The following is a 15,278-nucleotide window of genomic DNA, read 5'->3' as shown; positions in this document are numbered from 1 at the left end:
TCACAGATAGGCGAATTTAAAATGGGGCGAATTCAAGGAAAAACAGTACAATTTCTTATATAGAAATGTGATTGGGGGAACTTAAAACGGGGCAAAATTGTTTGCAAGTGTGAAAGGGCAAAAAATACACGGGGCGAAAATAACCATGAACTGTATACAGTAATAAGGAGCATTTTTTGAATCAAGACATTTTTTGTACATTCGACTCAACAAGGCTATCAAAGGCAGTGAACTTATCTCAGGAAATCAAAAATTATTAGTGCAGTAAATTGAGAGATGCGAATGCGTGTCAACAAATTTGTGATTAAACGAAGTTATCCATTATTATGAAACAAATTTATTCGGCAGTCTGGAGTAAGCAGGAGAAAATTATTCTTTCGAGCAATCTTTGTATTAGCAAAACAAACTCTGCTTAATATATTGGCATAAAAAGCTGAATATTTAACCAATACACGTGTTATCCTCTCCATGCGACCAATGATTCGGATTATTAATTAAATTAATGTACATTTAAATCAGACTTCAACTTCCATTTTGGATGACTATTGCAAATGTTTCTCTAAAAAATCATTTACAGCATGGAGAATACGACGGCTCAGGAAAACACAACAACTCAAACAAACCAAGAATGTTTGGAACTCACAATTGCGCTCTACATTGACCAAGGGATGGCTTTATATGCGGTAAATATTTAGCTCCTCAAATTGTTAAACGTCGCTCAGGCTAAACTCTGCATTATGACTGCAAACTACTCTGTAAGTATTCATCGCATGAAAAAAACAGTAAGAGAATTAACAATTTAAACTCATGGATATTTGTCATGACAAAATTTTGTTAGATAATGATGATAGATAAAACTAAACGAAAACAGAAGAGGTTTGCGATTAAAAGACGGTAGGACTGCTTATTCTTTATCTGATTTTTTGTAGGTAAAATTTCTGATGTTGTACATTTAATGTAGGATCAAATACAATCCATCCTTAAAAAATGTTGTTATACTTTCATCCTAACAGATCGTGGCAACAGTTATCATAGCTTTTGTCGAAAAAAGACGATGTAAGGCAGAGGTTTGTTATGGTAGACCAGGACTTCCACTGTGAGTAAAATATTGTTAGAATGATAGAACCGAACCCCAACTGATAATACATCCTTAATTCAGATATGCATTGATATAAATATCATCAGTAAATGATTTATATATTTTTGTTCAAATCCACATTTTAGTAGATATTTTAAAATTTTTATAAACGACACACTTAAAAAAAATTTTACTTTTATAAAATTCTCTTTTTTCTTCCTGTTCTTTATTCAGCCCAATAAATTTCCTTGACGGAACCACAAATTCCATCGCCAATGCTGCAGCTTTTGGATGCACGCTACAACACATATTTTTTTTTTATTTTGTTTGGACGTATATACCACACAACTACGAGATGGTTGTTGGGTATGTATCACCGATTCAGCAATATTTCCTACATATCCTCAACAGGTATCTTTTTGGTGTTTGACTCTGATTGTTTTTATGCCCCCGTAATCGAAGATTCGAGGTAATATAGTTTTTGGTATTTCTGACTGTCTGTCTGTCTGTCTTTCTGCAAAAACTTTAACCTTGCCCATAACTATTGATTGATTAAAGCTAGGGCTTTCATATTTCACATGTGTATTCCTTGCGACAAGACTTTTCTTCTGGATATCAACTTTATCTTTAATTTTACCAGAACTTTTGAAGGGTTTGAGCGAGGACTTTTCATACATAATATGTATACTGAAACGCAAAAGAAACGTAACATCCTATTTCTATTCAACTCTGTGAATATCGGTAATTTAACGGTTGAATGATTTTCATACCATTACCGGAAGTTAAGTTTGAGTCCGCTTAACAGAAATCAAAAATTGCATGTTTAACAAAACGTTTGGCAATAATATGGGGTTTTAATGGTTTGTATCTGTTCATTATGAATAACGCAGCAATATTCCGAAAAATAAGTTAGCCTTTCTTTTCTGTAAGCTATGCCAAGGCTTCCTGAAAAAGAATTAAGTACGCATTTCCATTGCTCTAGCTGGAGAATCTCAAAATAAAGGTGATGGTGAATTGCAGATGCAAATATACAATACATCACGCCTCAAGAAGCTCTTACGTATCATTAGCATGAATGACAGTACACTGCGCCAGGCTAGAGGAAATTCGACCTTGTCATCTTAAAAACGGGCATTTAAAAATGGCAAAGAATAGTTATTTCGCTCAGATCTCGAGATTGATGAACCTATTGCATCGTAGAAATCAAGCTGCAATTGTTGTGCATACAGTCTTGCACGCTGTTATTGAATGGCCGGGGTGGGGGTGTTTTAACAGTCATTAATTACTTTCTAAAGTTAAAAGATAATCATTTAACATTTTTATTAAATCTATGATGTTTTTAAATCGAGTTTAACCTTACTGTATTCATTTTTGAAAATCATTAGATAAAATATTCAAATATTTGTAGATCACTGCTTGTTGCGTTTCTTTTGCGTTTCAATATATAATTATTCTTCGTGGTAAGACCTTCCCTTTGGTACCAACAAATTTGACCTTTTGACATTGACCTTGGAATTTGACTTACTTTTGATAAATTTTATCCTTGACAATAAAGCTTTGAAGTTGGAGCAAGGGTTTTAATATTCCGGGTGTATTTTTTTTTTGTTAAATGACTTTCCATTGCGTACTAACAATTTTGGTCTCTTCACTTCGAAGTTTGACTGACTTTTCGAAAAAAAAAAAATTGATCTTAGCCATAACTTTTGAAAAGTTGGTGCTGGGGCTTTCATATATCACATATGTTTTTCTCGTGAACAGAACTTTCTTTGGGTACCAACAATTTTGACTTCTTGGCCTTGCCCTGGGAGTTGAATTACTTTTGAAAACTCTATCTTTGGTCATAAATTTTGAAAGCTTTGTGCTGGGGCTTTCGTATTTCACAGTTGTATTCCTTGTGGTAGGACCATTTTCTTAAGTACAATATTTTTTTTTTACCTCGTTGCCTTGACATAAGTTTGACTAACTTTTTGGTTTATATGTATTTATATGTTTGAACATTTGAAATAAAGAAATGATACCCCTCACCCAAGAATCTATGTGCCTTTATGTTATATTCATATGAGTGGAAATCAGGTGCAAGTGAAATAACTTTCTAAAACTATTTGCATCAATTTGGAATTTCCCTATTTATTTTTGGTCCAATGTAGAATAAATAATTCCTTATATTGACCTGGAAGGTCACGTGCAGGTCAATATAATGTAGTATTTTTTCTAACATTGTTGGATCTCAGCCAGTCAGAGAGATGGGAATTATTCAATCATATAATAATAACTATTAATTGTATTAACACTGACGTTCAATTAAAATGAATATTTTTTGCTTTTTTTGTTTTTTAAGCACCAAAAATTTTCCTTGTTTGCTTTTTGATGTCTATGGTATATTATCCTATATTTGCTTGCTTGAATTCACCGTCTCGTCTAGTTGGATCTATCATTGGGTTTTTCTATACCATATTTTTGTGAGTATTAAAGAAATTAATATTGTGAACATCTCTTAAATTGCAATCGTTTACTTATTTGGTTCGATGTTACATGTACCTTCATTTGCCTGTATGGTTATACATAAAGTGTTTCTCTATTTCGACAGGTTCTTGGTTGTTTTACTTCAAAATTACCTCTGTAACGAATCAGACTGGGTAAGATGATATAGGCGTCGTAATAATTTGAAGCATTTCTTGTATAAATCTGCTCTACTTATTAGTCTGTTTAAAGAGTAGATGTTTACAATACCTATATTTTAATTACAGGAATGGGCTATATATGCCATCGTTTTAATTTCTGAGATATATCTGCTGATGCTCTTCATTTACCGCATTGTAACAGCACTGTGTAAGAAATCTACCAATGTAAGTACATCAAGCAGTATTCTAGGCATGATACATGTTTAAAAATTTGTGCTCAAATTCAGATGATATTAAAAAGAATTATTCTTTCTTACAATTGTATACTTTAGCTGAAGAAACCTCTAGTAAAGAATGACCAGTTGATGCATGTCAAAGATCTACTTCAGAGACCAAAGAGTACTGCCGAAGAAATCAACATGAAGTAGTTTTATATATTTTCCTTTATTTTAAATTCAATGTACATGTAGTTTATTCATCTGAACTGATCAGAATATTTCATTACAACAGATTTATTTCCATAAAAGTTTTAAGGTACAGTGCGTTTCTTTGGGACTTTTCTAAAAATGAGTATATCGCCTACACTGAAGGGCCATGTTGTTTAATACAGGATAAAAGAATTGAATACTAGTATATAACCTTTTTATTTATCCGTATACAAATTAGATACTTTCAATGCTTAGTTCACGTGAACCAAAGAGTCAAGTGAGCTTTCTTAAAAAAACCTTGTCTGTCAATCATTCCTAACTTTTCACATATTCGAAATCTAAAGAACTAGTGGACCAATTTCAAATTTGACACAAAGCATCCTTGATTTGAAAAATAAAAAAAATATAATTGATGAATGACCACGATATCTGGCAAAGGAAAATAATTAGGATAAAGTGTAAAGTTAAACAATCTTAGACACGATTTGGCTAGAAAAACCCATTATGAAAGCTTCCTTACATGAAATATGTGGAGATAACGAACAGTTTTCGAGCTCAAAGTCAATTAAACATTACAAAATAGGAGCAGAGCAAACACGGACCTCTAAGACATCAGAGGTGGGATCAGGTGCCATGGAGGAGTGAGCATCCCCTGCCGACTGGTCACACCCACCCTGTGCTCCTTGTCATGATCGGGAAATAACGGAAAAATCCATCGATAATTCAGTGTATAAATAATGGCCTAACAATTAGTATGAAAAAAGTCAGTCAGCATTTGACTTAGTGAAAGATTGTATTTGATGATAAGGTCATTGTATCGACCATAGAACTTACGAAATGATGACTTTAAACGAGACTGCTGATATTCTTGTTTCATCAACTTGTTTGTCAATAACTTACCTCGTTTTAGAAATTGTTCATACGTAGAGCATGTTCTAGCGTATCGAATCACCTGAGAGATATAAACCCGTATGCAGGTGATAAGGGTATATTGCTGCATAAGTAAGGGAAGTTGACGATTGAAAAGTTAAAGTCATCACGTTTATCATAAAGCTTTGTTGTTAGATTACCCTTAATGTCTTTTTCTAATAAAATATCCAAATAAGAAACAGATGTGTCAGACTCTGTGGTATCTTTTATCTCAAGCTCACAGGGATATATCGTGTCGACATATGAATGGAAATAACCATTGTTAATTGACAATATGTCGTCGATATATCTAAATGTCGAGTTGAAGGCCAAAGCAAGTGTTTTCTTCTTTTCACGTAAAAGATTTAGACAAATTCTGCTTCATATGAATACAAAAATAGGTCTGCCAATAACGGGGCGCAATTGGTACCCATGGAAATTCCAATAGATTGTTGGAAGACCTGGTCTCCAAAAACCACATACATGTAGATATTGTCAATCAGAAACTCGAACATCTTTTTAATGTCATCTTCAGAGTACTTGTGTGTACAATCAGATTTTTTTTTAACAAAGTAATTTTGCAAATGACCAATGACAAGGTAAGTAAATTTACGAGTTCCATTTTTATTGAAAAAGCAGCTGTCAATGATGTAAGAAAGTCTGGACTTTAATTTATCTTGAGGAATAGTTGTATATAAAGTTGAAAAGTCGTAAGTTTTTAATATTCGATATTGTTGAAAAGCCAAGCAGGCTCTGGCTTGATTGGGGTCAAAAAAGGATCAAAGCTTTACGAAGGAAAATCGTCTCAAGAAAGCAGTTAGTCATATTGATGAATTTGATGTGCAAGCATTATTAAGTATTGTTAGTTCTCCTGAGCTGAAAGCTCAAGTGAGCTTGAGCTTTTCTGATCACCCATTGTCCGCCTTCATTCCGTTTGTCCGTCCGTCTGTAAAGTTTTCACATTTTCAACTTCTTCTCAAGAACCACTGTGCCTATTTTAACCAAAATTTGTACAAAGCATTATTGGGAAAAGAGGATTTGAAATTCTTAAAATAGAGGACCAAATCCCCTTCCAAGGGAAGATAATCAAGAAAAAACAAAAATAGGGTGGGGTCAATAAAAAATCTTCTCAAAAACCATTGGGCCAGTAAAGCTGAAACTTATGTAGACGCTCAAATCATCTCCCCCATGGGTTATGGTGGGGCCACAATAAGGTATCACGGTTTTACATTGAAAGATGTAGGAACAATCTTAAAAAATCATTTTGGCCAGAAAAGCTGAAACTTACGTGGAAGCTTCCTGAGCTAGTGTAGATTCTGGTTCCCGGATTAGGTGGGGCCACAATAGAGAATCAAATTTTTGCATTGAAACATATAGGAAACATCTCTAAAAAGTTTTCTCTCTAGAACCACTAGCCCAGCAAAGCTGAAACTTGTGTGAACGCTTCCTGAGGTAGTGTAGAATTTTAAATTAATCAAATCAAGCCCCCGGGTAGGGTGGGTCAACAATAGGGAATCAAAGTATTTCAAGGGAATACAGCAGGGCCAATGTGACTCAGGTGAGCGTTGTGGCCCATGGGCCTCTTGTTTTTTTAAGGGTCCAACTTTTATACTGTATATTATACTGTAATATATGTATTTATGTATAAAAATGGAACACAAGTAAACTAATGCATGGTCCATAATGCTATTTTACATTGTAGCCGTAGCTTAAAAAATCAGAATACAAAAATGAAACTCTGTCACTATGAATCTTAAATAAGTTAAATAAGTGTTTCAAGTCCAAGTGCTTCTTTAATCTTAATAGATTTGTTGTATTACAACATGGATTACTCTCCTTTCAAACAATCCTGCATCCGCCCCTGAATGATTACTCAGAAAAATAATTATAATTTTGAAACGTTATTTTTAGAGAGAAGATAATTAAGCGCGCAGATGCAGTTGTGATTGAAGCTAAGCTATGCTGTCTTCATAAAAGTCTATACAGATGTACCACAAGGACTCTTGCCATCAAAACCATAGTTCTGCTTCTCTTATATTACGTAATAACACAAAATTTATAATTATATCTATAATAGAAACATGCTATTTAACTTTTGTCAACTTATAATTCGCTGTTGGTGTGGCATATTTTAATGTTTTTATCATACGCATTTTTTTCGGTAGTATTTCATTTTTACTGTGGTTGTGTCGAATTACTTCGGGGAACTGTACGCCGCACTTTCGTCCAGAGACGTTATTGACCTGTATGGTTTCAAGATTAGAAGGTCAACTATTCGGTATTTGCGAACATTAACTCAAGTTATCAAAGGTATTTCATGAATCTTTTTAAATTTCAAATTAATTTTATAACAAATAATAAAAACAAAAAACTTTATACAGTACATGCAGTTGTTATTATGCCCCCGTATCGAAGATTCGGGGGTATATTGTTTTTGCCCTGTCCGTCCGTCCGTCTAGCTGTGTGTCTGTCTGTCTGTCTGTCCTCAAAAAACTTTAACATTGTTCATAACTTTTGATTGGTTGCAGCTATGGGTTTCATATTTCACATGTGTATTCCTTGTGACAAAGACCTGTCTTTGGGTCGTATTTAACCATTTGACCTTGACCTAGGAGTTTTACCCAGCTTTACAAAATGTACCCAACTTTAACCTTGGCTGTAACTTTTGAACAGTTGATGCTAGGGCTTTCATACTTAACATGTGTAATTCTTGTGACAAGACCTTCCTTTAGATTTGAACATCTTTGACCCTTTAACCTTGACCTAGGAGTTTGACCTACTTTTGAAAAACTTTAACCTTTGCCATATCTTTCGAACGGTTGGGGCTAGGGCTTTCATATTGGACATGTGTATTTCATGTGACAAGGCCTTGCCTTGGATACCATTAATTTTAACCATTTGACCTTAACCATTATGTTTGACTTACTTTTGAAAAAACTTAAACCTTTTCATATCTTTTCAATGGTTTTTGCTAGGGCTTTCAAATTTCACTGGTATATCCACGGTACAAGACCTTAATTTGGGTACCATCTATTTGATTTGCGTTTGAGAAAGTTTAACCTTATAACGCTATAAGTTGCTATACAGGGGCATCAGTGTTTCACAAACACATCTTTTTTTTTTTTAATTTTCAGTCTCGCTCATCATTGCCAATGTGCTATCAGCTGTTTATCTAATCGCAAATATGGTCCTCATCTATCGCTCTCAGAGACAACATATCATTCAGATATGGAGAGGAGACAGGTCTTTCATTCCCAGAAATTGTATTCAAACACATGGTGATATGGTGGTTTGTAGATCATTAGTTGTTTATATGTATATATTGGAAATCATTGTAATAATAGATCACAATTACGCATATCTATCTTTACCTTCAAAACAAGTTAATTGTGACATTTTAACACACTTCCCTTTTTCTTTCAAAAAATACTGCAACAATTTAAACAATAACATGCTTTCTTTGTTGATAATGCTGGGATACCGATTTTAAAACTTTGCGACATTGCAGAAAAAAATGCATGAGTGTAACCCACGTTATGTATTTTTTTTCCAGCGATGAATCATTCCGTTAATCCCCGAAATAAAAACGAATAAAACATTCATGATAGAGGAAAAATTGTTGTGGTGCACAATTTTCGGAAGAACCTATTGTGGAACTTGCTAGAGGTCGTAAACTATGAATATTTCATTTCAAAAAACATCGATTAAAACCTTTGTAGATTATCGAGTGCTATCATTTGAAACCAAGAAAATGCTCCTTTTGTTAATATCGTTAAAAAAACGTTTTGTAATTATTGAAGCAAAGTTGTTCTTAAAATGTAATATTTAGAAAGAAATTTGAATTTTAGGGGTTATATCTTTGAGCACATTTAATCTCATTAAAATATTTTTTTACTAAGTTATAGACAAAACCTTGTTCAAAGTGATGATCTGAGACAATTTCTACCCGATAGAAAATCTTTCGTTTCGCACTGTTAAGGGCTGAAGGGACCAGGTCGTAGAATTGAGTTTGCTTTATATATCAATAGTGTTTCTGAAGACACATTGAACAAGAATTATTTTAATCTCTGAATGTATTTATTAATTATTTTTATAGCATTTCTTTTATTTGATATCAAGAAGAAAGTGCTATTTTATCTTTCGATAAAGGAACTGACTTCGCAGAATAGGGTCCAAAGGGACCGAAGTTTTCCTTAAAGATAATTTTTATTTTATTTTATTGTTTAAACAATTTCAGCTATATTATTACAAGATGTGTTTGATAAACACAAATGACGCGATATTAGCCATATTTAATGAACCCTTTTATATGAAAAATATCAGATGCAAAATTTAATTGATTAATAAAATAATTAATCGTTTGTGATAAGGCTAAATCTTTTATTTTTTATATCTCTAACTGTAAAACCATTATGATATGAAATATTTGTTCTTAACAACATGCAACCTTTCAATTTTTTGCAAAATCGTCTCATTATGGACATCTTTACTACATATTCTTTATATCTCAGAAAAAATAATGTATGAATAGTTTAAATCAAAAACCACATAGATGATTTAAATCTCTTGTTGTAATCGGGGGGGGGGGGGGTAAAGGGCCAGATTGCTTAATATAATCTTTGATCATTTATATCTTGTAAACAAGAAAACGTTTGATGATTATTAGAATGTGAATACCCTCCTAAAGCATCAGAAATAAATCTAAGTAGGAAGATCCTATACCATTTTGTTATAAACGAATATTTCAGTCATGTTCCTCTAATCCTCTAAATTTTTATCACAAATCGGACGAAGGACTCTTCCTTTTGTTTTACTATGATTATTAGCATGTTCCACAAACGAAATTTGGGAACGCATTGTTTTTACTCAATCTATTATTATTATAAATACATGTATTAAGGTCTTTCGTTTCACTTTCAAGAACGTATTCTATTATTAGTTACAAAATAAAACATAAAATTGAGACCTTTGAAAATTTTGCTTATTTATAATATATGAATGTTAGGAACACATACACTGAGTAATATTTTGAGATGGTAGCTTAAATATATGAAGAATTAACGCGGGAAATGTGCAAACGTTTTAATTAATTTTTTTTTTCAAAAGGTGAAATTGTTGCTCTTTGGTCAGGCATTTCAGTTTATCAGTTTATCAAACCAGCGAGGTACATTTACAGATATCAACTAGGTATTATCAAATTTGAATTAAAGGACATGCATGTACGTATGATGAATTCTGATTGGTCCCTACTTTAATTATGTTTCCCCAATTCCTTAACGAGGTTCGCTCCTGAGCTTTTGAGCAGATTTTTATTTTAACCTATATTTAAAAAAATCTGCGTAATGTTTTAATTCTTACAATAAATTTGGATTCTACAATGCCAAATAAACTATATTCAGTTAAAATTCCATGATTAAATTCCGTACCAAAAGCATTAAGTGAGGAACTATATTTTGTGGCGGAAGGTTTTTTAGAAGAAAATGATCATTTTTTCTCTTTCGAAGTATTTGAAGTATGTTAAGTTTGGATTCCTATTTTTACATGCAGTCTGCACAGAATTATTTTGAGCAGTGAACTGTTTTATACTGGTCCTAAATTATATATTTAATAAACTGTCATGAATTCAATCATCATATTTGATAAATAAATCAAATATATTGTGAAAATCAAGAGAAAAAATAGCCCTAATTTAAGCTCAAAATTAGCACTATTTTAGTAATATCTAAAAATTAACATCACAGACCCCCACTTTTAACTTTCTTTTCTCAATATACAAGATACTTTTAATCATTCTTCTTAAATTCAGTGAAATGACATTACTTTTAAATGAGTTTTTTTCTTGTTAAATTTGTAATGCTAGCAAAATGAAATTTTTTGAGTGCAAAAAGGTCAAAAAATGGAACGTGCGGAGTACTTTAAAAAATTTTTTCGTTGTCAAAAATTTTAATGGGTCTATTCAAGATGAAATAAAACTGTGTTTGTTCCCATAACTTATTTGAATAAAAAATATCGGAGGAAAAACTTAAAAAATTGATTTATGTGTAAGACGTTTTTACAGTGCAAAAAGGTCAAACTAAGTGCTCTGTAGCGCCAAAAGAAGCGCATTGACCCCCATTTTTTGTTTTGGTTTTTAATTAAGCTATGTGTATAAATTCTAAAAATATACTTGATAAAAAATCCTCATTACTTTTGATGTCAGGATCCAACCTCCTTAACATCTAACATATACATGTAGGTATATTGATTTTATGAGACACTGACTATATGTGAGAAAGTAGAAAGTGTGTGGGTGCATATGCGCTGAAATACTCATGTAACTATACAGGCGTTGTTTTCAGGTGAAATGCTTTGGAAAATAATTTGAAGGTCCAAAATACAGAATCATTTTCTAATTTAATAACACTTGTAAGGAATGGTGCAAAATATGTGTAACGGTTCCTGTCACAACTAACAGTAGTTGTTAATGGGCTAATAACGTTTTTTAATAAGGAATAAAGAAAAAAAAATATTCAGTGACATTAATTTTAACTTCTTAGATATTTGGTATACATTTAAATTTTTTTTCTTTCAGGCGAAAAGTTTAATGTTTGCAGGAAACCAAGCATCGCATCTTGTTGGAGGTTTGGTTTATCTATCATGATTCTCATTCTCATTCAGAATACATGTAGATACAAATATATCAACTTATTTAAATTGAGAGCATTCACACAAAGAGTATCATTAAGTCAAAAAATTACTTTAAAAAGTTAACTTTATTCTTATTTTCATCTAGGTTATTTGATTTCACAGACAGTTGTGTTCTTTCTCTGTGTTCTCTTGGCGTATTGTATTATCTTGCCTATTATGAAGGAGGTTCCCGAAAGCTTCCTTTCACCATTACAGACTTTATTGTAAGTATTAGTTTATTTTCTTCCTCAATTTTAACATCTAGTTAAATTTTTATTAGATGTTGACATTCTTATTTATCCTACTGCTTCTAGACCTGGTGTGGTGTTCATGTTCATTTTCCGAGTTGTTCTTAGAATCATCAGTCGTAAAGCTTTCTTACAAAATCATTACATCAGTTCTGACAACGGGGAACACTGGGAGAAAGTACTGGCTTTGGACAACAGGTAAGTGTAGTCAAACGGATTAAGATTTTCGGTTTTCTTCTAAAGCTATCCATTTATAATTTTTTTGCATGAAATTCTTCGACAATCCGCAATTTCTTTAAAAATCTAAGCTGACTTTAACTCTTTTTCAGGCGAGTGTACCAGAACCTGTCCTATTTCCTATTTTTCTACTATATACTGATTGGTTTATTTAGATGTCTGTACCGTATTGTGACCTCTATGTGCTTGGGACTATTTTATATAGCGCGTATGGATAGATCCTTGTTATTTCCTGGATATGAACATCGTGATATAAGTAAGTGAACCAACATTTTTTATCAGAATAAAATATATCCATGACATACAAAATGAAACAACCTTCCCTTTATTGGTGTTGAGTTTTTGTCCTAGGGAAAGATATGAATAAATGAAAGTGTATTAGGCCATAAATAAATTAATTTCATTTAAGTTCTCGTGACCTTAGTATGTTTCTTCTGTTCAAGGTTATATGACATATCTTGGCTTTCTGGAGGTAGAACTTCACCATTGTCACCCAGTCGTTGTTGTCTTTTGTGACCAGATGATCAAAGCTGTGAAAATTATCTCCACTAAATCCGTGCAGAGCCTTAATTCCTCGGATGAACTTGTTTATGGAAACAGGATGTGTGGGCTTTCCAGAGTTTACACACGTAAAGTAAGAAACAAGTGGCAAAAGATGAAAACCATGATCTCCAACCAGTCTCTTTGCAAAGCTTCAAAAACAAACTTTTCCTTTGAGCATGAGAAAACAGTGGTGGGATCCACGATCATCTAATCTCTAGACAAAGTATAAATAGAGAGTAAACCAAACTGCGGTGCCATTATGTAGTTTGGTAGGATAAATTTTAGATCTAAAAGCTCTTAGTTCAAAGTCCTGAGCCTAATACTTAGGATATGAAATAAGAATCTATGGATGTTATTACTACAGTTTTTTGAAATGCATAACTACGTTAGTTTAAGGAATATTGTACCTGTTACAAAAAGACTGAATTCTGCAGATATGCGAAAGATACCTCTTTTAAAATATGAGATACAGAAAAAAGAAAGTGAGTCTTACTTGCTCTTATTTTTTTCCAACTCTATTCTGGATATCTCCTAACATTTTTCACAGAATAAGATTCAATTACAACAGTTAATGAAAACTATGTCAGACTGTGAGATTCATATTCAAAATGTACTTATCCCTTTACAATTGTTTAATTTGGATATGAATATCAAAAGTATGTATTCTTTGTTGTTGTTTTCTTATAAGAATCATAAAAAACAATATTTTACTTTCGTTTTTGTGTTCTCCCACCATGTTTGTAAATATTAGAATAACTAATTCTATTCAGTTTATTGTGCACCTTTATCATTTCAGAAAAAAAAATAAGTTGGTGATTTCAATTTTTCTTGAAATTTAGCATTTTAGTTTATCTTTCACAGACAGAAAATCGTTTTATTCTTTGATTCCGCGGAAAATGTTAATTCAAATTAAATCGATGAAAAATTGCCTTTTGTTAATATTATTATACCTCTGTAATTTATTGTTTGCATCCAGAAAAATTGTATAGGATTACGAATTATGTGATTTTTTTTGTTTAAAGATCTGGAGTTTCATTATGACATTACTAACCAATATATTGTTTTTTCTGAAATTGTTTTGATTTTTTACATTTTATATTTTGAAGAAAATAAATTGATTTAAGTATTCGTCCAGATATTGTTCTTTACTAATGTTTAAAATTGTTTGAATTTATACTGTAAGCACCCCATGGATGGCCTTTCATAAATGGGGGGTTACAAAATATAACATCAAAAATATAACATTGGGTGGTTCTTCAATCTCGGTTTACTTCAGTATTGTAAACAAAACGAGTGTTTCTCAAAGGTAAAAATAATTTATTAACACATTTCTGCAATAACAACATCAGGTATAAAACAGTAGTTTGGTCGGTGGCGTCTACCGTATAGGGATATGGTAAAAAGGGGGCGTGGCGCCAATGTGACCGTCAATGCATCAAATATTAAATAGTAATTAATGATAATGATTTCAAATAATAAATAGGTGTCCAGTTGTTGAGAGATAATTGTCTTAAGGAAGCTCTAAACACTAATGAAAAAATATATCATATAAAGCTGCATATATTCAGTGTATCTACTTCATAGGGTGCCTGCCTTATTTCTGCAGAAAAAATGTTCAAAGACAATGAACTATTTGTGAACAGAAATCACTGTTGTTTAGTTGCATCGGGAAAATTAATGGAAATAATGCATTCAATAACTTAATCTTGGTCTAACATACCATTAAGAATACTTTAATTCATAAGAAATTGTGTCATTAACTGTAGGTTAGGTACCATTTATTCTATTTTTCTTCTAAGGGCAGATCACTCTAACTCAATAAAACTACCCTACAAATAGCCATTATTGGCTGATCGACTCATTTATATATTAGACTTTCCGAGGTACAACGTGATAGGGCTTTACCAATAAGATAACTGTACGATGACACTCGACCAATCGTCGCAATGTACGACACCGCACAACATGAGATTTGCCGTAAAGTGCCAAACAAGTTTGCCGTACACAAAGAATAAATAATTAAAAACATGTTGTGATTAAACAAATACACATGGATTAAATTAATATGACTATGCTGGGTGTTTTCTCAAACTGTAAGTAAATATTCAGTTCCTAGAAATATGTATATTTGTCATAAAAACATTGAATCGTATAGCAGACGATGTTAACTTAAGGTAATATCAAATACAAGCACAATGATAAGCTATTTAATTTTCAAATGACTGCCTTTTTATATTAAATAGCACAAGTCTAGCAATAATCTGAGTTATTTCAAATAATAAACAAATGATAGAGATACAAAATGCGAAACTCTGGCTAGTATGTACATGTACGTCACATCAACAAAGATGGCAGCGGGTGTGTCCCAGAGTATCCATAACAAATAAATCGAGATATTACAGTTCATTTACATATTAATATCTCCACCGAAGTTCATGAATAAGACCATAAATCATGTAGTTTTAAAAGGTATGTGATCGAATTCAGGAGAACTGAATTAGATTAGAAAACAGATTATTTACATATCAGCAAGTGCTATAAAAGAATA

The 15,278-nt window shown here is 32.2% G+C and overlaps 1 protein-coding gene across 1 annotated transcript; it reads left to right on the top strand.

Annotated features, from left to right (window-relative positions):
- The first annotated feature begins 578 nt into the window (after positions 1–578).
- On the top strand, positions 579–12,965 carry LOC133204922 (stimulated by retinoic acid gene 6 protein-like). Its single transcript, XM_061340663.1, has 16 exons — positions 579–683; positions 1,014–1,096; positions 1,313–1,444; positions 2,962–2,975; positions 3,417–3,537; positions 3,666–3,714; positions 3,826–3,924; positions 4,032–4,123; positions 6,948–7,077; positions 7,202–7,346; positions 8,171–8,325; positions 11,608–11,656; positions 11,809–11,926; positions 12,017–12,148; positions 12,280–12,443; positions 12,631–12,965. Exons 1-16 carry the CDS (start codon positions 579–581, stop codon positions 12,939–12,941), a joined length of 1,899 nt encoding a protein of 632 aa, XP_061196647.1. The 3' UTR covers positions 12,942–12,965.
- Positions 12,966–15,278: the final 2,313 nt, after the last annotated feature.

Source organism: Saccostrea echinata, unplaced genomic scaffold, assembly GCF_033153115.1.
Source record: "Saccostrea echinata isolate AGI-Se365-2 ecotype Australia unplaced genomic scaffold, CSIRO_AGI_Sech_v1 ptg000054l, whole genome shotgun sequence".
Lineage (NCBI taxonomy): Eukaryota > Metazoa > Mollusca > Bivalvia > Ostreida > Ostreidae > Saccostrea > Saccostrea echinata.
This window is presented reverse-complemented; position numbering and strand designations above follow the sequence as displayed.

Bases quoted from the DNA above. Each gene is read 5' to 3' on its own strand.
- LOC133204922 (XM_061340663.1), top strand. From the start codon at position 579: ATGGAGAATACGACGGCTCAGGAAAACACAACAACTCAAACAAACCAA. The intron at 4,124-6,947 runs GTAGTTTTATAT...CGTTATTTTTAG, and splicing joins GCCGAAGAAATCAACATGAA to AGAGAAGATAATTAAGCGCG. The intron at 11,657-11,808 runs GTTTGGTTTATC...ATTTTCATCTAG, and splicing joins AGCATCGCATCTTGTTGGAG to GTTATTTGATTTCACAGACA.